Source organism: Euphorbia lathyris, chromosome 5 (genome assembly GCF_963576675.1).
Source record: "Euphorbia lathyris chromosome 5, ddEupLath1.1, whole genome shotgun sequence".
Taxonomy (NCBI): Eukaryota; Viridiplantae; Streptophyta; class Magnoliopsida; order Malpighiales; family Euphorbiaceae; genus Euphorbia; species Euphorbia lathyris.
This window is the reverse complement of record NC_088914.1, coordinates 68,554,613-68,577,595: the sequence shown is the minus strand read 5'-3', so window position 1 is coordinate 68,577,595 and position 22,983 is coordinate 68,554,613. Positions and strand designations below refer to the sequence as shown.

General features: G+C 35.9%; 2 protein-coding genes across 2 annotated transcripts; both read right to left on the bottom strand.

The window, feature by feature from the left end:
• Window positions 1-9,419: 9,419 nt before the first annotated feature.
• On the bottom strand, window positions 9,420-11,776 carry LOC136228561 (uncharacterized). The gene is made up of 3 exons (XM_066016986.1): window positions 11,323-11,776; window positions 10,781-11,230; window positions 9,420-10,365 (listed from the first exon to the last, which is right to left on the bottom strand). Exons 1-2 carry the CDS (start codon window positions 11,456-11,458, stop codon window positions 10,815-10,817), a joined length of 552 nt encoding a protein of 183 aa, XP_065873058.1. The 5' UTR covers window positions 11,459-11,776; the 3' UTR covers window positions 9,420-10,365; window positions 10,781-10,814.
• A 3,654-nt stretch (window positions 11,777-15,430) lies between these two features.
• On the bottom strand, window positions 15,431-16,126 carry LOC136230668 (uncharacterized). The gene has a single exon (XM_066019821.1). The coding sequence runs from the start codon at window positions 16,069-16,071 to the stop codon at window positions 15,604-15,606; it is 468 nt and encodes a 155-aa protein (XP_065875893.1). The 5' UTR covers window positions 16,072-16,126; the 3' UTR covers window positions 15,431-15,603.
• Window positions 16,127-22,983: the final 6,857 nt, after the last annotated feature.

Sequence of the window (22,983 nt, the reverse complement as noted above, 5' to 3'; positions counted from 1 at the left end):
TGATTTAGTTAATTTTCAAAATTAAACCTTATATTTCGAATAATTTGTAAAATTAGTTTTTTTTTTTTTTTGTAGAAACAGGAAAGGAAAAAACAAACAAAGAACAATTAACCTGGGCTGATCCTCCCTTGGAAATTTGGAAGTCCATTTGGACCCTCAAAGTCCCCTACCGCATTAGGAGTTTCCTATGGCTGGGAGTCAAAGACAGGCTCCTCACGAATGCAGATAGACACAGAAGGCACTTGGCTGTATCTGGTGCCTGTAGCAGATGCAGCGGCCATGTGGAAACCTTGTGCCATGCTTTGAGGGATTGCCCGAATAGTAGAAAGGTTTGGGAAGGGGTCCTTCCTCACCACATCCTTCCTTCCTTTATGGGGTTCTCTGATATTGACTAGTTCTCTGAAGGCGTTAATGGGAATTTGTTGGCCAGTATGGAGCACGGGGCTATTCTCTTCGCTATTATTTGTCACCAAATGTGGAAATGGAGGAATGAAGAGTTATTTGATGAGAATACTGTCTTTATTCCTGACCTCCGGTTTTACTTCTCGAAAAAACTCTCTACAAAGAGTTTTGAAGGAGAGCCCCTGGTTCACCCCTACCCGGTTAAAGAGGTCCAGTTAGTTGGTTGAAGGAAGCCCAGGGAAGGGGTTGTCAAGTTGAATACGGATGGCTCCTGCCTTAGTAATGGCAGAATTGCTGCTGGTGGAGTTCTTCGGGATGCTGGTGGCGCCTGGCTGGCTGGGTTTACCCATAACTTAGGTACGGGCTCCTCCTTTACTGCGGAGCTCTGGGGGATCTTGTCTGGCATTAAACTCGCCATTCGCATGGGTGTTAAAAGACTTTCGGTGGAGTCTGACAATTTGGAGGCTATCAACAAGATTTCGGATAGACAGGCTGTTTGTCTTAAGAGTCAGAATCTCATTAAAGCCATCTTGAGGCTTCGTCCTGCCTTCGATTCTCTTACCTTCTCCCATATTTATAGGGAGCAAAACCGCGTGGCGGATCGCTTGGCAGCTGCTGGGCATGGGGGGATGTTAGGTGTTTCTACCCTTTCCGTTCCTCCTTCTTTTCTGTTACCTTCTCTTCTTGAGGATAGGATTGGGGTCAGTCTTCCTAGACTGATCCCGGGTTAGGTTTTTGTTTGTTTTTTTTTCTTCCCTTCTTACAAAAAAAAAAACCTGGGATTAGCCTAGGAAAGCTAACCTCAATCCTATCCTCTAAAAGAAGAGAAGAGAGAAAGATAGGGGGATCAGAAAGGGTAGTAACACCTAACATCCCCTCATGGCCTGCCGCAGCCAAGCGATCCGCAACTCGGTTCTGCTCTCTGAAAATGTGACTGAACTTTAAGATCTCAAAGGAAGAGCAAAGCCTTTTAATAGCTTTGATAAGGTTGCGGCTATTAAGACCAATAGCATGATTATCATAAATCATTTTGATGGCCTCCATGTTATCAGACTCCACAGAAAGCCTCTTAACGCCCAGGCTTTTAGCAAGCTTGATACCAGAGAGAATACCCCAGAGATCCACAGAGAAGGAAGAGCCCAACCCCAGATTCTGGGTGAATCCAGAAAGCCAGGCGCCCCCCGCATCTCTAAGAACACCTCCGGCAGCAATTTTACCATTGATAAGGCAGGAGCCATCCGTATTCAACTTAACAAACCCATCTCTCGGCCTGCTCCATCCCACGAGATGGACATCACTTTTCTGGGTAGACCTGGCAAAGGAATCCCCTTTGAAACTCTCAATAATAGTAGAGAGTTTTTTCGAGAAGAACTCAGCTAAGTTTGGAATAAAAACAGTTTTATTACCAAAAATCTCCTCGTTTCTCCACTTCTAAATTTGGTGACAGATGATAGCAAAGAAAATGTCACCATGCTCCATGTAAGTCAGTAATTTCCCACTAATACCTTTAGAGAACCAGTCATTCTCAGAGTGGGCCAGGAAGGAAGAGAGAATATGGTGTGGGAGAATTTTCTTCCAAACCTCTTTACTCTTAGAGCAATCCCTAAGAGCATGGCACAAAGTTTCATCATGGCCTCTACATCTACTGCAAGCTCCTGAGTCCGCCAAATGCCGTCTGTGCCTATCCGAATTAGTAAGCAACCTATCCTTAACTCCCAGCCACAGGAAACTCCTAATACGGTAAGGGACTTTGAGGGCCCAAATGGATTTCCAAATATCCGAGGGAGGATCGAACCTGTTGAGGGTAAAAGCTTCAAAGGCAGATTTGCAAGAATAAACTCCATTATTAGTCAGCGCCCAGTAATGCCTATCCATGTCTTCCTCTTGATTACTAACCTTCACTCCCCGAATTCTAAGGAGAGTCTCCAGGCTAAAGAAGGTATCAAACTTTGACCAGATCCAGTCCCCCTCAGAGTCCACCACATCGGCAATCCTCCAGTTACGGATATCACTAGGCGGGGGGGGAGCTGCACACATCTACTAACGGTTTATCCCCAATCCAGGTGTCAAACCAGAAGCTGATGGTCTTACCATTACCCACCTCCAGACCAACCCCCAAGCAGAACTCTACAAACACGGCGCTAAGCCCTTTCCAGAGGAAGGAACAATTGACAACTCTCTCCTTAGGGCCCCCGAAGATTTTGTCTTTCCGATACTTACCACAGAGAAGGCGAACCCAAAGAGAGGAGGGGCATTGCCACATACGCCAAAGGAGTTTCATTAATAAAACTTTATTATTATCCTTAGCTTTCCTAATGCCCAGACCACCAGAATCTTTCGGCTGACAAACCTCACTCCAAGGCACTAGATGGATCCTTCTTCCCTCCGCAGCTTCCCCCCACAGGAACCTACGGTTAATCTTATCAAGATCATTAAGCACAGGATCCGAAAGCTGACAAGCCTGCATAATGTGATTGGGAGCTGCACAATTAACTGATTGAATTAACGTGAGGCGGCCAGCGAGAGATAGAGTCTTGGCTTTCCACATGGCACATTTCATATTAGCTTTATCCAAAGTATCTTTAAAAGAAACTTTTGACACTCTCTCACTGTGGAGGGGAATACCCAGATACTTTCCAAGGGAATCAGTAAGAGGAATACCTGAAAGATCACTTAATCTTTTACAGACTCTCGGTTTTATATTCTTAGAGCACATCATCCTAGATTTCTGGATATTAAGTTTCTGCCCAGAGGCCGAACAAAAACATTCAAGAATATCCATAATAATACTCAACTGCTCCTCATTACCTTCCAGAAAGATAAGGACATCATCTACAAAGAATAAGTGAGTCACCTGGGGACAGAAGCTATTGATAGCCACCGGGTGGAAACTCCCATTATCTATTGCATCTTGAATCAGCTGAGATAACCTCTCCATAGCAATAACGAAAAGGAAGGGACTCATAGGATCACCCTGACGGATTCCCCGGCCCGGGGAGAACTCCTCCGACATATCCCCATTAACCATAACTTGAAACACAGGAGAAGAGATACATACCTTAATTAACCTTCTCCGGCTGTCCGGGATCCTAGCTCTCTCCAGACTCTCCATCAGGAAATTCCAGTTGATACGATCATAGGCCTTCTCCAAATCCAGCTTCAGAGCCACAATACCTTTTTCCCCTTTCTAATCTTCATTGTGTGGACCATCTCTTGGGCAATCACCACATTATCCATCATTTGTCTACCAGGCACAAAACTACCCTAATTCTGACAAATGATCGCAGGAAGAATGCCACGGATTCTATTAGCCACAATCTTTGTAACCGTCTTATAAAGAACATTACAAAGACTGATAGGTCTCATATGCAAAAAGGAAGAAGGCTTATCAATATTAGGAATCAGAACCAGAAGGGTTCTATTAATCAGCTCTATATCCTGAGAACCATTAAACACACCTATGATAAAATTATCGATACCTTCCTTCACAACTTCCCAATGCTTATGGTAAAAGCCAGCAGGCAGACCATCAATCCCAGGAGCTTTAGAAGCCCCAATGCTGAAAATGGCTTGGTCTATCTCTTTTCGGGATATAGGGTTAAAGGCATCCTGACTGCTTTCCTCACTGATCAGAGGAAAGGTAGTGACAGAGTGAGCCCTCTCCAGCTGGACAGGTTCCTCTTTAAACAGATCCGTATAGAACTCCAGGGCCAATTTCCGAATCTCCTCATCTTCATACACCCAATCACCATTAGAGTCCTTAATGGCATCAATTTTATTCCTCTGCCTTCTGATCATGGTAGAAAGATGGAAGTACCTGGTATTACGATCCCCATCTCTAATCCAGGACTTCCTAGATTTCTGAAACCAGAGAAGCTCCTCCTGCCTGAGCACAACTTCCAGCTCCTTCTGAAGGGTTCTAAGGAGGCCATCCAAACTGTGATCAAACCTCACCTCCAACCTACGCTGAATGCCCTCCATCCTATTTAATAACTTATTCTTCCTTCTAATAATATGCCCAAAGACATTTCTATTCCACCCCAGCACATTATTCCTGAACCCTTCAGCAGCTTGAAGGACATTCGAATGAGGTTTCCAATTCTCTTGAACCAAATCCTTGAACTTAGGATGGGACTCCCAAGCCAACTGATACCGGAACGGTCTCTCTCCCCTAGGACGGTTACCTCTCAAAAGCCTAAATAAAATAGGACAGTGATCCGAATGACAGAACGGGAGATTTAACACAGAACTCTCAGGGAAAGAAGTCTGAGCTAAAACATTAGCGTAGACCTTATCCAAACGAACAAAGGTATTGTTACGTTTCCAAGTGAATTTATGACCAGAAGCCCCCAGATCGAAAAGCCCACATAAATCAATACTATTCTTGTGGTAAAGGCAGCGATTAACATAATGATTGGAACCCCCTCTCTGATCACTCATAAAGGCAATATCATTAAAGTCACCCGCCACGAACCAGGGCTCAGAAATGCTCACACACATAGAGTAGAGAACCTCCCAAAGCCGTTTTCGATTAGCTAAGATAGGGTCAGCATACACAAAGGTAATCAAAAAAGGACTATTACCGGAGACACTCACTTTACAGTGAATAAACTGCTTATCCATGCTAATAATATCAAAATGAACCCGATCTGGCCTCCAGAAAAGCCAAATCCCACCAGCCCGGCCAGTTGCCTCCGATCTAACACAGTTCCAGTTTTTAAACTTTTTAACCACCTCATCTGCTTTATCTCCACTAATCTTAGTTTCCAATAAAGCAAAACAAGAAGGATTAAACTGTTTAATAAGATCATTAATATGGATACGGGTAGCCTTGCTAGCCGCACCCCTAACATTCCAACACAACAAATCCATAGAAAGGAGGAAAACTGACCGCACCCACACCCCTAAGCCAGGTATTTACTAGGGGCTCCTGAGAGCCTCGCCGAGGTACCTGCCGGCCCTCTCTTCTCTGGTAAGCCCAAAGTATTCTGGATACTTTTCTGTTTACCCTTAATCTGCTTTTTCAGACTAGTTTTATTAACTCCCATCGATTTCCCATTCCCAGGATCAGCACAAAGAATAGGAATACTAACCTCATTTATCTTCTTCATACTACGGCCAGGCATGGCCAGGGACCCCCCCAGGGCTTCGTCTTTAGAAACAAAGAGGGGATTAACAGATTCAACCACCCTCTCAGATGGTTCAACCGACTCCAAACCCGGCATGCTTTGAACATCCCCCTGGTCAGGATCATGAACTTCCTCCATCATCAGGGCCCCAAATCTAGATCCTGACGTGAAAGCTGAACCGGCTCCAGGCTCCTCCCTAGCATTAGGGATAGGTTTCTCTTTGATACTGGGAAGAGCAAAAGGCTTAGCAGAGGAAGCCTTCAAGTTAATGCTAATATCAGGAGGACGATTCTGCCCAACTGAAGGTTGTGTTCTTCGTCTATTAGTCCTTTTTGCCACCATCCATGACCCAAAATTCCCTCCATTCCCCTGGCTCACTTCAGATCTATCCACCACATCCACCATAATCTCGTTTATAACCTTCTCCCTTTTCGGGCATCCCTCATGAGAATGACCATACATTCCACAATCATAACAAATGTTATGTAACCCTTCATACTCGATAAAGAACACCTTGTTTTGAACACAGAATTTTGACAACAACGGTTTAGCAAGATCAACATCAACACAAACCCTAGCAAACTTGCCCCTAATAGCTCCCACTGTAGTTTTGTCCACGTGGTGGACCTTTCCAACCAGACCTCCAATCTTACTGAGGAACTTTTCACTATAATACTCAATGGGAAGGCCCGGGAACCTAACCCAAGTCAAAATCCTGTTAACAGAACAATCGTGAGGATTAAAATTAGGAACCCAAGGCCGTAAGGCCAAAACATGGTTGGAAATAATATATGGGCCCCCCTTGATCACAGCATTATAGTCCTCAATCCGGGTGAATTTAATGACATAGTAGTCATTTTCCAGGTTAGTAATAGATACAAATCACTTCTTTTTTTTGGTAAATAGATACAAGCACAATTTTTGAAGAAATAACTGAGTTTGTAAACTGTAAAAAGCACAAACCCTTATTTCAAAACTTTTAAACCATGAAGAATGTTTTTGCAAATCAGTTAAACTACAAGGGTTTATTGTTATACTTTTTCCAAATTTTAAATGAATGTAATTAATAATCATAATTAATTAGTTGTAGAGGAACGAAGTTCATGACCACAATTAACGAGGTACTTGTGAGAAAAACTCGTGAACAAACTCGAGAACGGCTCATGAACAGGAGGTTAAACTCGAGCTCGAGTTTGACCTCGTCAATTTTCTAATGAATCGGGCATGAGTAGACCAAATCTCGGTTCAATTCGATTACAACCTATATGGTCAAAATCAATATGATTAATAGTTGTTTGACATATGTCACATTTTCATCCCAACACATGTTAATTTTAACTTATTTGACTCGAAATGCCAAATCGAATAGTCAAATTAATACCTAAACTTATTTTTAGACTAAATTAATTGTAGTAACCAACTTGATAAGCTAAATTGGTCATTTATTCCAATAAAAATAAAATTTCATAAATGTGAGGACGGATGTACGAAGGAGGTGAATGGATGGCATGTTCTATCCATTCAACCCGTTCTAGCGCATGTCATGAGATGGCGTATCCTATCACATGCCACATGGCATGGTATAACGCTGGCGAGTCCTTCCTCACTCCCATTATTATGTTTTTGCCCCAAAGATAACATGTGGATGTTATCAATTGTAGTCATAGGTGTTGTTATTAAGGATTTGCTGAATTATTTCCTTAATGATGTTGTTTATATAAGTTGCATGGTTGTCCTCTATTTTATGAAGATACTCTATCTAGTATCGATAGTTTTATGTATTTTAAATTTTACTAGTTGTTTCTTAAATCATATCTACACATTTAATGATGTCATACATTTTAGTTGTGTAAATGCTTGTTTTAATGTATTTATTGTTGACTAGATCAATTTGATATAAGTTTCACTAGATTTGATCTGATTTCACTGATATTATTTCACTTTCAGTTAAAAGTCAAAGTCTAAAATTATTTGAAATTGCATTAAAACATTTGAAAACTCTTGTAAAATGTGTTAGAACATTCTTTGTGATGTTTGTTCATTGTTTGAATCATTTTTAGTACGAGTTTTAGTTCATTTTGTCAAATTTTAATTGATTTCATCAACTTTAAGTTGATTCTACAGATGTAATATTCTATGGAATTGATGTAGAACTTTATTAAATATTGATTTTTATGTTTTAGTAATCGTTTCAATCCGTTTTAAAGATTTTTATGTGTTGGACTTCCACCTGATTTCACTCGCTTTCATAGATTTTTTAAACACATGAAATTGTGTGAAATTGATATTTCAGTTGTTTAGACTCGTTTAGAAATTGAAGTAATCTATGGTTTGAAAATATATATTCATTAGTATTGGAGGATGGTTTCATTCATTTTTTAGATGAGACCTTTTGAAATAAAGATTTTTTTGTATTGTTTACGTGTTCTAATATTGTAGCATTGTTAAATGATGTGTTTTTTAACACATGTGATGCAGAGATGGTACTCCATTAGTATATTGTTCTTGCAACTGGAATCAAATTTCAATTTCTTCTTTTGTTTGATTGATTTGCAGGTTATCTTTGATTACCTTTATTTTTTTTAATGTTTAGTTCTTTGGAATCAAAATCCCAATGATGTTGTAATTGATGAATTCGTTTTCTTCAGCCCAGATATATGTATGATGTATGAAAATTGCGATTTCTTCCACTTTTGTTGTCTTTTTACTCTTTAATCTTTTTGAACTGGTTATTTTTTTTGAAATTCTTTTAATCTCTGTATTTTAAAATTAAATAAGGTTGAAGAATGTAAAAATTGTTGTTGGAATACAAAGATCGAAGTTTGAATATAAAAATCGAAGTTGAAAATGTTTTTTTTTATGTGATTTCATTTATATAGTATTTAATATTTTAGAAAATGATATTTTAGGAGTATTGATTTTGGTTTTATAGTATTTTATATATAAAATTGAAATCCCATTTATTATTATTTATTATTATTTTATTTTTTTATGAACAGGAGGGTAAAAGCCCAAGCCATATGGTATTTATTGACTCAACTATTTTTAATTTGCTTAAACTATATCATCATAGAATCAAGATCTGTTTGACCCTATATGCTATCTAAAATCTTATCATTTTCCCTTAACTTATTTATACGGGTAACATTTAATCATTTTGGATGGATTGAATTGTTAAACTTTACCATATGCTATCATTTTTTACTTGTAAATATAGCAATTGTTTTGATTTTTATTTTTTCCCATAAAGATTTTTTTTTTTTTACTTAATATGTGAATAAATAAGAAAAAAATGGATTCCTTACTTATGAAAGAAATTAAAATAATTATCACGTGTATATGTCACGTCTGAAAAATTATGTCATGCAGTAAAATTTAACAAATTAGTTAATTTTCTATTCAAAATGGACTAATTGTCCTTCCGAAAAAAAAGACTAATTGTCCTATATATGAAAATAAATTGATAAATGTAGAAATTTATTTGTCCGGAATACTTTCCATGTGAGATGCCATTGGGATTGATGTGAAACACTCTGATACCAAAGTCAATATAATATTTGAGAATAATAAGAATAATCTCAAGAATGCTTTAGAGCTAATAAGTGTACATTTGACTTCTCTTGTTGGAGTATTTATATAGGTTTTCGTGACCTTTTGTCATCAAAGAAAAAAAAAATGAATAGTTATATCTTTATTATTCATTTAACGCCTTTCAATAACTATGTAACCGTTTTCATTTATAGAAGGTGTTTATTTAGTTACTCCCTTAAGTATATCGTATAGCGGATCATAGATCACTTCTATGAGGTATTCAGTTCCCTTGTGAATCCCGGTGCATCTACCTGACGTATCATTTTTGTGGATCTTAATGTATCCACTTGGTGTATCTCTGTATTATATTTTTTTTTTATTCGAAAAGAAAGCTACAAGCACACAACTAAAAACAAGCTACTCAGAATGTCCAGAAATCCTTCTAGATTCCATAACACCTCTATAATCCTCATGAAGAATTTGAATAATGCCTTCTGGGGGTTGGGTGAGGTATATCACGCCTATTGGGTCCGTGTTTGTCACTTTGGCTAAGCTGTCCGCACATCGATTTGCTTCTCTATAGACATGAGTAAAGGTTACGTTGCGCAACTCTATAAGGGAGATAATGCTTTGTATTAGTGTCTGGTGTGGATGGTTCTGATGATCTTCTGATCTGCCATTTAGAAAGTTTATGACTTCAAACGAGTCCGATTCCACCGTGATGTGCTGATAGCCCTGCTCCACCGTTTTCTTAAGCCCACTATAAATTCCCCAGAGCTCTGCCATGAAGCTATCGCCTCTGCCAATTTTATGTTTGAACCCGAAAATCCACCTCCCATTTGCGTCTCTCAGCAGGCCCCCTGCTCCAATTTCTTTCGACACGGTGTTGCAGCTACCATCTGTGTTGAGCTTTACCCAAGGGTCGTTTGGTTTGATCCATTGAACCCATTTCTCGATAGTGGTCAGAGAGGGTTGGTCATTGATATCTGCTGCATTTTGAACACAGTTGATGGCATAGCTTTTGACAAAGTTGGCTTTGTCCCATGGAATATCCGTTTCTCTGCCAAAGGTTGCTAAGTTTCTCCATTTCCATAGAGTCCATAAAGTAATGCTGAAAATGGAACTCCACTTGATATCCCAAAGAGTGACTTTGTTATTTTTCAGATTTTTAACCAGCCACTCCCTTAGGTTGCCCTGGGAGAACTGCACCTGCACTTCAGGTGGGCAGATTTTGAGCCACAATTCTTTGCTAACTGGGCATCTGCCGAACAGATCGGCACAACTCTCATCTTCCTTCTTGCACCTGTATTATATTAATTATAGTGCTAGTGACTCCTTTATTATTTGCATTGTTACAATATTACTCATTGGATATCATTTTGGAAGGTTATCATAAATATTACTAAATAATATCACATTAAACAAATAACAGAATTTTAAATACATACGGAGTGAAAGAAGTTTAATCCTATTAACCTTATAATGAAAAAATTCTAAAATTTATCAATCTAATCACGTCTCAAGTCAAAGCAAGGCAGGTATGCTTCTACTCCTTTTGACTTCAGGATTCTCATGGTACAATTGAAGTAATTAAAGTGGGTTTAATCACAAACTATATATATACATATAAAAAAATTTGGATCTAATATGTAACGAAAGATAATCCATCACCTGAACCTTCGCTCAACAGCTACCTGAAAATAAAAAAAGAAGCATACCTTGTGTTTAATGGTGCCACTTTTCCCTTTATTTCTAACTAGAAGATTGGCTTTCTTCACAAGTATGCACATCAATTGCCCTCAGTTTTCGACCATCATCACTATTCTCTCCATTAATGACTGGAACAGAATCCTTTATATCGGAAGGCTTTAACCTTTCCTTGCCCAACTTCTTTGCCATCCTTCTCTGCTTTAGCTTGCTTTGGCTACCGCAACTCTCATCAGCATTTTGTCGAACAGGTGGACTGCACTGCTCTCCTGCAATTCCACCATCACTCGGCGAAGGTAACAACGGACCAATAACTTGTTTTCGACGAGAAACATCCTCTTTTAGCTTCTGCTTCCGCAGCCTTTTCCTCTGAGATCTGGTTAACTTTTGCTGTGCACATTCGCTCTCACCGTCTTCATTATCGCTGCTTGAGGTACTACTCGTCCGCAACCCGTAATCATCTGCATTCAAAACCTCTATTTATTAATTTTACTGCTAATTTTTTCAACAATGTTAGGAATATAATCATCCTGATGAGAAAATCCATCAAAACCTGGAATAAGATTCACATCGAAAGTGGTGTTATTAGGGGTTTCATCATCTGCTTTCGACTGGGGTTGCGGCCTTGGTGGATAAAGGGTATTCAGCAGAGAATCATGGAACTTGCGTCGCTTCTCTTCGCGCCGCATCTTCACAAAATCAAACCGTGTTCCTCACAGAAAAAAGAAGACGAAAAGCTTTTCTTGTTAGTCGCTGAAAATGAAACGGCAATTCGTTTTGCTAACTCAACTGAAAGGCAAAAGTTTCGATGTTTAAGCTTTCCAGCAAATTCGCTCTAGTGTGAGATGTCGTTTGGTTTTTATCATTGCCGTTTTCCTCTGGAGCCGTGCCATTCTGTAATGAACCTTTTCTTGCAACACGGTCAGATTCTGTGAAATTCCACGTTTTAAGCATTTTCTATCTATTTTCCAATGTTATCAGAAACCATATCTGATATATCGCAAGACCTAGGAGATCTTGTTTCCTTATGTGAAATTTTCATATGGAGACCAAACAGAGTAAATTTTTTTTTTTGGTCCTTCAAAAGATATAAAAAGTGTCCATTTCACATGTAACTTGTTACAAGTGTTTATATTGGAACACCTCACACACTTAAGTCCTTCCTTATTTAGATTATTTTCAACCTTCCTTTTTCTTTTACTAACTTAAACACCAGAGTAAGTTTATGGGATACTGGTTACTTTTTGACCAATTGTTATTCTTATCTCAGGCTAGGGAAGAAGGTTCCAAAAGACTATTCGGATACAACGATATCAAATTGTAAAACTAAATATCAAAATCTATTTGTAAAAATATAATAATACATTTAAAATCAGCCTTCAATATACGCGGAACGACTTCATGATTTTGGAGGCCCTAAGCAGTTTCCATACTCTTTCTTTTATATATAAATTTAAACTTAATATATATGAAATATAATTAATATTTGACTCAACAAGAAGAATCCATTGAAGCTCAAACTTTTTGGCAATTTGTAGAAAACGAAACAATTAATTATTATATTAATGTTAGATTATGGACAAATTTATCCCTATAGTTATTTGGTGAAATTTGATTTAACCATCATGTACAGAACAATCCAATTTTAATCCTCATTAATGAAAGTTGAGTTTTTGTTTCATGTGCAATTTTATGTTCTGGCTACCTCTAGCATTCTAACCACCCAATGAGACTTTTTTGTTACCGAAAAAAACTCATCATCTGTTAATGACGTTGAAATAGTATCCTCTTGTTTATACGTAAATGCTAAATTTGTTTTCTCTCAATAACTATATGGCTCAATTTATAATTCATCGTTATTATTGTTAAGAGAAAAGTTGTTAAATAAATTTTGAAGTCCCTAATTGTGCTATTGTTCTTATTAAGAGATGATGACTAACAAAAAAGAGACAATTTATGTTATTATTATCGGTTTTCAATTCCATTTAGTGGAATACATTCTTGTTTTTCTATATATAATTACTATATAATAATCATTTGAGATAATTTTTTGACAATTAAAATCTCAACAATTATTATATTATATTTAAAATTTGATAAACTAAAATTAAAACTTTCAAATCGGAAGCCCTCCTAAACGGAAGGTCTGTTTAGGGGGTTATGCCGCGTCCCCTGAAGCAGCCCTGAATATACATAATTTTACTGATCAAATATGGGTCCAACATCTTCAAATTTACAACTTTTCTTTACCAAACTGTGGTCTTCATTTTTTGTATTTTGTATTTTTTAATTATATTTTGGTTGATTACCGACACATCAAAGTTCCTTCACATGCCATATTATGTTTCACAGGAATTTGAATTTCTCCATTACAATACAAAGCATTATCAATGTTCATTAAGAAATTAAGGAGGCTCCTTCCACTTTATATATTGTTGAGTGCAACTGCACAATTTTTTTTTTGTTTTCTCAAATAAATGTTAAAAGTTTCAAATAATAATAATAATAATAATAATAATAATAATGTCACTAGAGGAATCCATAATTTTTTTTTGATAGAAACACTTATATCTTTATAGATGAACAAACAAGTACAACAAGAAAAACATAAGGAATGAAACCTTACAAGAACCATAAAGGCATTAAAACGACAACAAAAAGCAAAAATAACCATAAAATGTATTAAAAACATAAAAGAACCACAAAATATATACTTCTCGTAATTCTAAATCCATAGAAAAGCATCTGCAAACCAGTCATCATCATTTAAGCCGATCTGAACATTCGGATGTGAATCCTTTCTTTTGTTGCAACCACGTAGATCTATTGATCTACGAACAAGATAAACCGTTTCCGCTCGTGCTAAATTCGAAAAAGGTATAAACGAAAGAATAATAGAGAGCCGCTACAATTCAGACGAATAAAGAGACCAGATAAAGTATATAAAAACAGACAAAATAAAAATACAGTAAATCTAACCGGTGGAAGGAGGAAGAAGGAAGATAAACTTCACACTTCCTCTTCAAAGTAGATTCGCAAAATAGAAAAAGTTGTGTATTTGATAGATGATAAGGAATCCATAAATATTATTATAAAAAAACAATAGATATTAGAAATATAAAGAAATCATGGCTTTAGATTAGCTTGATGTTGTTGCAATACGAATATTATTGAGTACTTCAACTTTATTCTTATACCTCTAAACTTTATATATTCCTATTATTGAGTACTTCAACTTTCACTTTTAATAATTAAGCATATTATAACTAAAATGTATTGGGCATTTTTATATTAAAAGGATGGTTAACATTTTTAGAAAAGTGCAGATTTGGTTCTAATGTATGAAGTTGTTTAAATTTAATTAAAATATTTCCAAGCAAGATAAATTTTAGGTATGCGTTACCGAATTTTAAAAATACTGGTTTGATTATTATTTAACTGTCACATTAGACCTTCCAAATATCAATTATATCTAAACTATTTAATGTATCCTGGTACAGTTAAAAAAAATACAAAATTATTTCAATTATCAACAATTTTGTTTAATATAATAATTAAATAACAATCAAACATAAAAAAATTTCAATTTTTTTTTTTTGGTAATGATTAAATTTATATGTTAAGACTACTTCTTAAAAACGTTAGGGTCACCTTAAAGGAAATGTGTGTGCACACATAACATAACTAGGAAATATTTTAACAAAAATAATGGCGTGCACTATAAAAAAAAAATATGTATCTAATAGAGTTGACAAAATTATTTTGTGAGTAAGTTTTAAATATAAACTTCAGAGATTCCATAAAAAAAACATATACACTTCAGAGATTAAATAAAAAATATCCAGAAAATAGAAATAAAGAGCGGTCCGGTCGTATTAATCCAGAAAATAGAAATACATAAACAAAATAAAATTGATGTTGAAATATTTATTTAATAGCTATAGGTGCCTTGTCTTATCAGTTTATTACTTATACATTAATTGCCCATTGACTTTGTTACAATATTACATATATTTGATATATTATCTGCCATTTTATATTTTAGTTCAAATTAGGCCATTCCAATCACTACTAACAATGCCTTCACGTTGTTCACCCTTAAATCAATTTCCATATAATTTTTCAATCTCATTCAATTTAGTGGGTGATTGTTTCTGCTTTTCGGATGAGCGTTTAACATTTCACTCTAAACTGCCGAAAATATAGCGTTTTGTTAGGTTTATATAACCACATTGTTTAGCATTTTTTCTGAAAGCTGCAGTGTTTTGGAGTTATGAACAACTGTTTGTAGTTATTTGTTATTAACAAAATTATCCTACTTATTTCCGCAAAATATTTTTAAAACATGCCTATATTAGACATTTTAAATACTAATAGCAACATTTTAATATAATTTTATCAAACACTAATAATTAAACAGCTAATAACAAACATCAAACAACTTAATGCATTCGCAAACAGCTAACAACAACATCAATAACTATTAGCTAACAGTTGAACCAACAGTTGAACCAAACATGTCCTTACTCTCACCAAATATATCGTCCCGAGTTTAATCACAGTTAAAACTCTTCAAAACGAATGTGATTTCTATTTTTCGAGTATATATGTTTTTAACAACCATATAAAGGAATTCATAATGAAATTATGCTAATTAAAAGTAATGCAGAAATTGAATTTCAATAGACATTTCTTGAAGAAATTGAATTTAAACTCACACTTTAAAAACCATAAACAGTTTAAAACACAATCCAAACTATACATAAAAACACAGAAATATCAAATAAATTGAAAAGAAAGAATAACTTTTTTCCAATCCTTTCTTTACCTAGAATTAAAGAACTCCATTACTACTTCTTCTACTTCCAACAGCATAGCTTCTGCTTCTGGAAAAGACACCAGGCTTCACCAAGATTTCATCATCAAAATCACATATCTTTTCTTCAGCAATTCTCCCAATTCCAACACTGAAACTTCTAGGCATATTATTATTATTTCCTCTGGAATTCTTAGATTGTTGTCTTTGAAGAAGATCCTTATTATGATTGCTCAATCCTCTAGCAGAAGCAGCCCTCACAAGCTCCCTATAATCATCATTATAGTTACTTGATTTCAAGGAGTTAACACTGTAACTCTTAGGCAAGGTGTTGACAACTAGTCCGGTAGGGCTGCCGATGACACCGCCGATTCCCCCCATGCCGATGATGTACAAATCTCTGGCTTTGACCAACAACTTAAGGGGCGCCTTTATCAATCTGCTTAGTTTTCTTTTCTTTTTAGGAATCAAGATCGTCGTCTCCATCCTTAATTTGTTTCTTTTTCAAGATATTTCAGAATTATGGGGAGATAAAGATATGAGTGAATTGAAATACATGAGGGGTATATATATTGAAGGATAGTATTTATTATAGTCCATGTGGTACTTGTTTGTTTTAATAATTATATTGCGTAATGTCTAAATTTTGTGTCCATTAATTTATTGGTCTCTATAAGGGGAAATTCTACCTAATTAATTGAGGTAATTTGGTAATGTAATTGTGACTATTTGTTAGAGGCATTACAATCATTTAGTAGAAGCAATTAAGTATATAGAATATTTTTAAAAAAAATAGAGTTAGAAAGAAAGAAAATATTTTAAAATTCAATTTGATTTGAATGTATTATAAATTGGAAGATTAAAATTTATTTATAGAAATACAATAGACGTAAATTTATTAATCCTAACTCGGCTAATCTGTTCAAATTTTAGCTAATTGTACAACTTTCACACTTTTTTTTTGGTAGGAACAAGAAAATAAAGACAAACCAACAAAAAAACAAAAAATTAACCTGGGATCAGCCTTGGGAAGCTAACCCCCACCACATCCTTCAGGAGGACCGAGGAAAGAAAATCCGGAGGAGAAGAATAAGTAGTGACTCCCCAACTCCCTTCATGACCAGTTGCCGCCAGACGATCCGCCACCCTGTTTTACTCCCTAAAGATATGGCAGAAAGAGATAGACTCAAAGGCAGGGCAGAGCCTCTTGATCCCATTAATCAGATTCTTGCTATTCAAACCAATAGCTATGTTGTTTGAGATTAACCTGATAGCTTCCTGATTGTCAGATTCAACAATCAGATTAACTACCCCCAAACTCTTGGCCAGGGTAAGATCAGAATAAATACCCCACAATTCAGCCATGAAGGAAGAACCTTTGCCAAGATTATGTGAGAATCCAGAAATCCAAGCACCCCCATCATCTCTTAGGACACCACCTGCAGCAATGTTACCATTGGCAAGACAAGAGACATCCGTATTTGCAGACTTTTTTTTATATGCATATTTCCGTTTTTTTTTTTTTTTGTCATTTTTTTCAATTATTGTATTACGCATTAATTAGTTTTGTTTCTTTGTTTTCTCATTAAAGGACTTTTCTTTTTTGTCTTTAGTAGTGATAGAGACGCATCATTTTAACATTGATGTATTTTTTCATAAATACCAAATTAGTTTAACAGGAACATAAACTTATTTTTCGGTATATTTTTATAAAAATATTTTCAATCTGATTTTTTTAGGGTGGTGTTAAACCCAGCCCTAATTTTCCACCCCTAGCCCCATGAAACACGGACGTGTGGCTATCACATGCCTCACCACGTGGTGAGGCGTGATAGTCACATGTCCACCATGTGGTGAGGCGTGACAGCCACATGCCTCACCACGTGGTGGGGCATATGAACATCACGCCTCACCACGTGGTGAGGCATGTGGCTGTCACGCCTCACCACGTGGTGAGGCGTGATGTTCACATGCCCCACCACGTAGTATTTTTTTTCAATTTTAAATTTTAACTATTATTATTCTAAAAAATTATAATTATTCTAAAAAATTCTAAATATTATAATTATTAACATTATAATTTGAATTATAATTATTAACATTATAATTAAATAATGTGAGGCGTGATGTTCGCATTCCCAAGTGTGGATTTTTTTTTCCAATTTTACATTTTAATTATTATTATTCTAAACAATTATAAATATTATAATTATTCTAAAAAATTTTAAATATTATAATTATTAACATTATAATTAAATAATATACATTAAGTATCAAACATGTGTTAAAATGTGTTAAAAACAATAAGTTCTAAAGAATTCTAAATATTAACAAATTACAACAAGCCAATTCGTCCGGTTCCATTCCTCAATGAATCGATGTGTGATAGATTTAAGAAAGACTGTTCACATGCTCACGTGTGAATTTATTTTTCCAATTTTATATTTTAATTATTATTATTCCATGGAATCGGACGAATTGACTTGTTGTAATTTTTTAATATTTAGAATTGTTTAGAACTTATTGTTTTTAGGGTTAAGGTGCAAAAATACTCTTAACGTTTTGGGTCAGGAGCAATTTTACCCCTAACGTCTAAAATGGTACAATTTATCCCCAATGTTGGAAGCCAAGAGCAATTTTACCAGTATTTTATCAAACTATTTTCTCGGTCATGAATCTTGTCATCTACACTTCACACATGCGTTATTTTATCAGTAACAAATCACAAACATATGTTGGGATGTGAAAAAATAAAAGAAAAAAATATTAAAAATATACTGTCTTTTGTACGAATTAAAGTAAAAAATTTAAAAAATTCACCGAATTTATAAATATTAATCTCCAAATAATATTTACAATTTGTTAGAATAATTATAGTATTTATAATTGTTTAGAATAATAATAATTAAAATGTAAAATTAGAAAAAAAAAGTATCCCTAATGTTGTAAGCCAAGAGCAATTTTACCCCTAACGTTGATAAATTGGGTCAATTTGAGAAATAATTCATCAAACTATTTTCTCGGTCATGAATCTTGTCATCTACACTTCACACATGCGTTATTTTATCAGTAACAAATCACAAACATATGTTGGGATGTGAAAGAAATAAGAAAAAAATATTAAAAATATACTGTCTTTTGTACGAATTAGAGTAAAAAATTTAAAAAATTCTCCGAATTTATAAATATTAATCTCAAAATAATATTTACAATTTGTTAGAATAATTATAGTATTTATAATTGTTTAGAATAATAATAATTAAAATGTAAAATTAGAAAAAAAAATTTTCTCACGTAGGCATATGAAGAATATGCCTCCACCACAGGTGGGGCGTATGAACATCACGCCCCACCATAGGTGGAGGCATATGAACAATATGCCTCCACCACAGGTGAGGCGTATGAACATCACGCCCCACCATAGGTGGAGGCATATTGTTCATATGCCTCCACCTATGGTGGGGCGTGATGTTCATACGCCCCACTTATGGTGGAGGCATATTCTTCACATGCCCGACACCGAAAATTTGATTTTTAAAAAATCATTCGATTTTACTTATAACAATCGTAAATAAAACATATTTTTGAACAAAATTATGTATCATTAGTCATTTCCCATGTTTTTTCTTTACCAAATTAGTCCGGATTAGATTTTGGAGAGTTTTGTGTTTTTTGTGTTTTTGAGAGGATTTGAAAATTTGAGAAGATGAGTGAATTTGTTGAAAGGGTAATTTCGTCTTTTCATGGGGCTAGGGGTGGGAAATGGTGGCTAGGTTTAGTAATCCACTTTTTTATTGCAACAATTCGTTCTAATTTCATCTTATTTTTCAGCTTCCCGTATAAAATGACACTTGATATGGATGTGTTTTATTTTTTGATATTGGATTGGATTTTTTTGCCAATGATTATGGTTGACTTTCTATCACAAAATATCTTGGTCGTATTGGATACCACAGACCGTTCTATCAGGTTGTTAGATGATTTAATAAGGATGCACTACAAGGAAAATGGTCTACAAAATTTTTTGGTCGTATTGGATACTACATACCATTCTTTTATCCCTGTATTTAAAAATTCAACCTCGCTTTTTAATTTTGTATCGCCTTTTATAATCACTTAATGACACTTTGAATATTTTGTTGGCATTTTTAAAAATTTAGCTACACATTTAGAAAAAAAAACATTGATGTTTTTTAATTTATAGAGAGTTTAGGTTTTGAGATGATAAAAAGTGTCCTCATATTTTTTTTTAGTAGAAGACACTTTCTAGTTTTGTCCCTATATTTAAAAATTTAACCACACTTTTTCTGCGTATGTCATATTTTATAATCACTTAATGACGTTTTTATTTTTTTGTTGCTATTTTTAAAAATTGTACAAATTTGAAAAAAAAACTCAACATTTTACAAATTTGAAAAAAAAAACCTCAATATTTTTTTAATGTTAAACACAGTTTATATTTTGTGTTGATAAAACTTGTCTCAATATTTCTAAATTTAAAAACATTTTTTATTTTTGTCCTCATATTTAAAAATTCAACCACTTCAAATCGAAACTTTTATGCTTCAAATGGCTACTTTTCTGCTTCAAAGCATGATAACAGAAAAATGACCTCTATTTTTGTTCTCATATTTAAAAATTCAGGACACAAAGCATGATAACAGAAAAATGAAAAACCAAATCCGAAAATCATCTCAGATAATGGGCTTTAGCAGCTAAGTTCTTGAAATTTGAAGATTTTGATGCGTTTCTCCCAAATTGCCTCTGAAGACCAAGTAAATAAGAATCTGATAGAGTTTCTCAAATACAAAAAAAAAAAAAACTATTAGCAATTGGAAGTTCACAGTGAGGTGATTAGATAACAAAATTGCTTGTATAGCTGAGAATTGAAGATGAACTGAAGATGAAGGATAATATTACCGTTTAATATTCTTTGGGATTGAATTCAAGAATAAATACCTTTTAAAATTAAAAAATCGGATGGAGCCCTAGCCGCCTGCCGCCGCTCTCCCCATCCCGCCGATCATGTCCTCCCCGATATTGATCGATGATTCTTTTGCCATTGCTCACCTTTTTAGTCGAAGAGCCTTCGATAAGTTCACCCAGAAACGCCCGATTGATGAAAACACAGACCGATCTTTTGGGCAATCGCCAAAAGCAAAGAAAACCTTTGCTGCTGCGCTGTGAAATTCCATCCTGCTGATTCCTGATTTAGCAGCTGCGAGGGTTTCGGATGAGAGAGGTTTCAAAGCAATCCGCATACAGCAATCCATATACAATGAACGCGTTCAATCTTTTCAGCACTCCGTTATTGGCCGCCTCTTTCTCTCCAAAGGAGATTCACCTTGGAAGCACTCAGATCTTAAACTAAAACTCAATCAGATTTGGAAAAGGCACATGGATTGGAAGCTGATCTCCTTGGGCAAGGGGTTTTACAACATCATCATGCCGAATGCGAGTGCACTATAGGATATCTGGGGCATTGGCGCCCTCTCGCTCAAGCCAGGAATAATGCGCTTCTCGCCTTGGATGCCTGGATTCAACTCGGATTCTCACAAAACGACGTCAGCTCAGGTATGGGTTCGCTTCTATAACTTACCTTGGGAATTCTAGGATTCCATAATCATTGCTAGTATTGCTAGAGCAGTGGGGGTTCCTATTCGTTTTGACCAGAATACTGTTAATGGGGAATTCAGACATTATGCTAGGGTATTGATTGATGTTGATCTTTCTAAAGAATTGCAATCAAAGTTGAGAATTGATACTGATAAACTAATGCAATGGGTCTTCCTTGAATATGAGCGCTTACCATCATTATGTAGCATCTGCTCGTCCATTGGCCACTCAGCGGCACAGTGTTGTAGGAACACGAGAATGAATTATGCCAGAGACAGGAGTACCATGAATACTCATAACGACAAGCGGGATAGAGGTCGCTCTGTATCTAGAAAACCTGAATGGAAGGAAACTGGCCGCCAAGTTCAGGCTCAACCTCCACAAGAGACACCTGTCATGAATTCTGATTTACAGATTGTACTACACAAGTCTGAAATTTCAGCTGACATTGGTGTCGAACCTAGTAGAGGCCGTGGGACAGAATGGGAGGATTCTGAAGATGATAATTACTATCAGGTCAGTCAGGACATTGGGAGACTCTGTGGTAGAATACCAGATTTTATTAGACCTATCAACACCAACTCTAAGGAGGAGGAGGTAGCTATCTTGTGCGCCAGCACGACACAAGCCTCAGATCCTGATCCTTTGTTAAAGATAACCAACTCGGAGGAGGAATGGCGAACTGTTACTAAGAAATCAAAAACAAAGAACCCGACAGCCCAGTCTGTCAGTCGCTCCAAGAGGACGAGCCGTCTCCCTCTCCGATATCAATGATTACACTATTCTAGAACTGTAGGGGGATTGCAAACCGTCGCACCCAAAGTTCCCTTCATTTGCTCTGTCAAACACATCGCCGGATCTATTATGCCTCTCCAAGCCCATGGTCAGTTTCGATCGCATCCCTGCTACTTTTTGGAATTTGGTTGGTCTTTCTCTCATTAGCAGCAACAATTGTAATTCACTTTGGCTCATGGCCTCCGCCAGCATTGCTCCTTAGGTAACTCCGTTACTGGTTCATGATCAACACATCTCAGTCAATTTGGCTACGGCAGGGAACATGTTTAGCATCTCTTTTGTTTATGGTAGCACTTCGGTTATCGGGCGAAGAAATCTCTGGTCAAGCCTTCTGTCACTCTCAGATGATAATACTAAGTGGCTAGTCCTTGGGGACTTTAATGCAGTTACCAAAGCTCATAAAAAGACTGGGCCCCCCTTTGCTAGTGCATGTGCAGAATTTCGCACTTTCATTAATAGCGGACAATTACTTGCTGTGGACACCTCTGGAAATTTCTACACATGGACTAACGGCCGCCAGGGCCCTGATCATATTGAGTGTGTTGAAACACCTTTCCACAAGATTTTGATTTGACAAAATCATCTATGATTAAGAGACAATTAAATTTAAGTGCTTTGATTTAATTGTACTAATCTATTTGTTCAATGTTGAGTATAAACTTAAAAACAAAAAGATATAAAAAGTAAGACAGGACGAAGTCAGCATGAGATCAAAGAACAAGCTAAGCAGAATAGAATCCTGAAGTTCAACAAAGCTAAGTGGAATGGAACTCAGCATTAGAAGCCCTCTCAAAAGTTGTCTTGCAAAACAAAACTGATTAAAAGAGAACTCATCGTAGAAGTTGACAACAAACGAAGACAACGAATAAAATAGAAGCTGAGTAAATCTTCAGGACAGCATGAGAGATCTGTTCACTAGAAGACAAGTTTTGCAAACCTTCTGCACCAATAATTGAATCCTCGGAATTACGCAAAAGACACATTCCG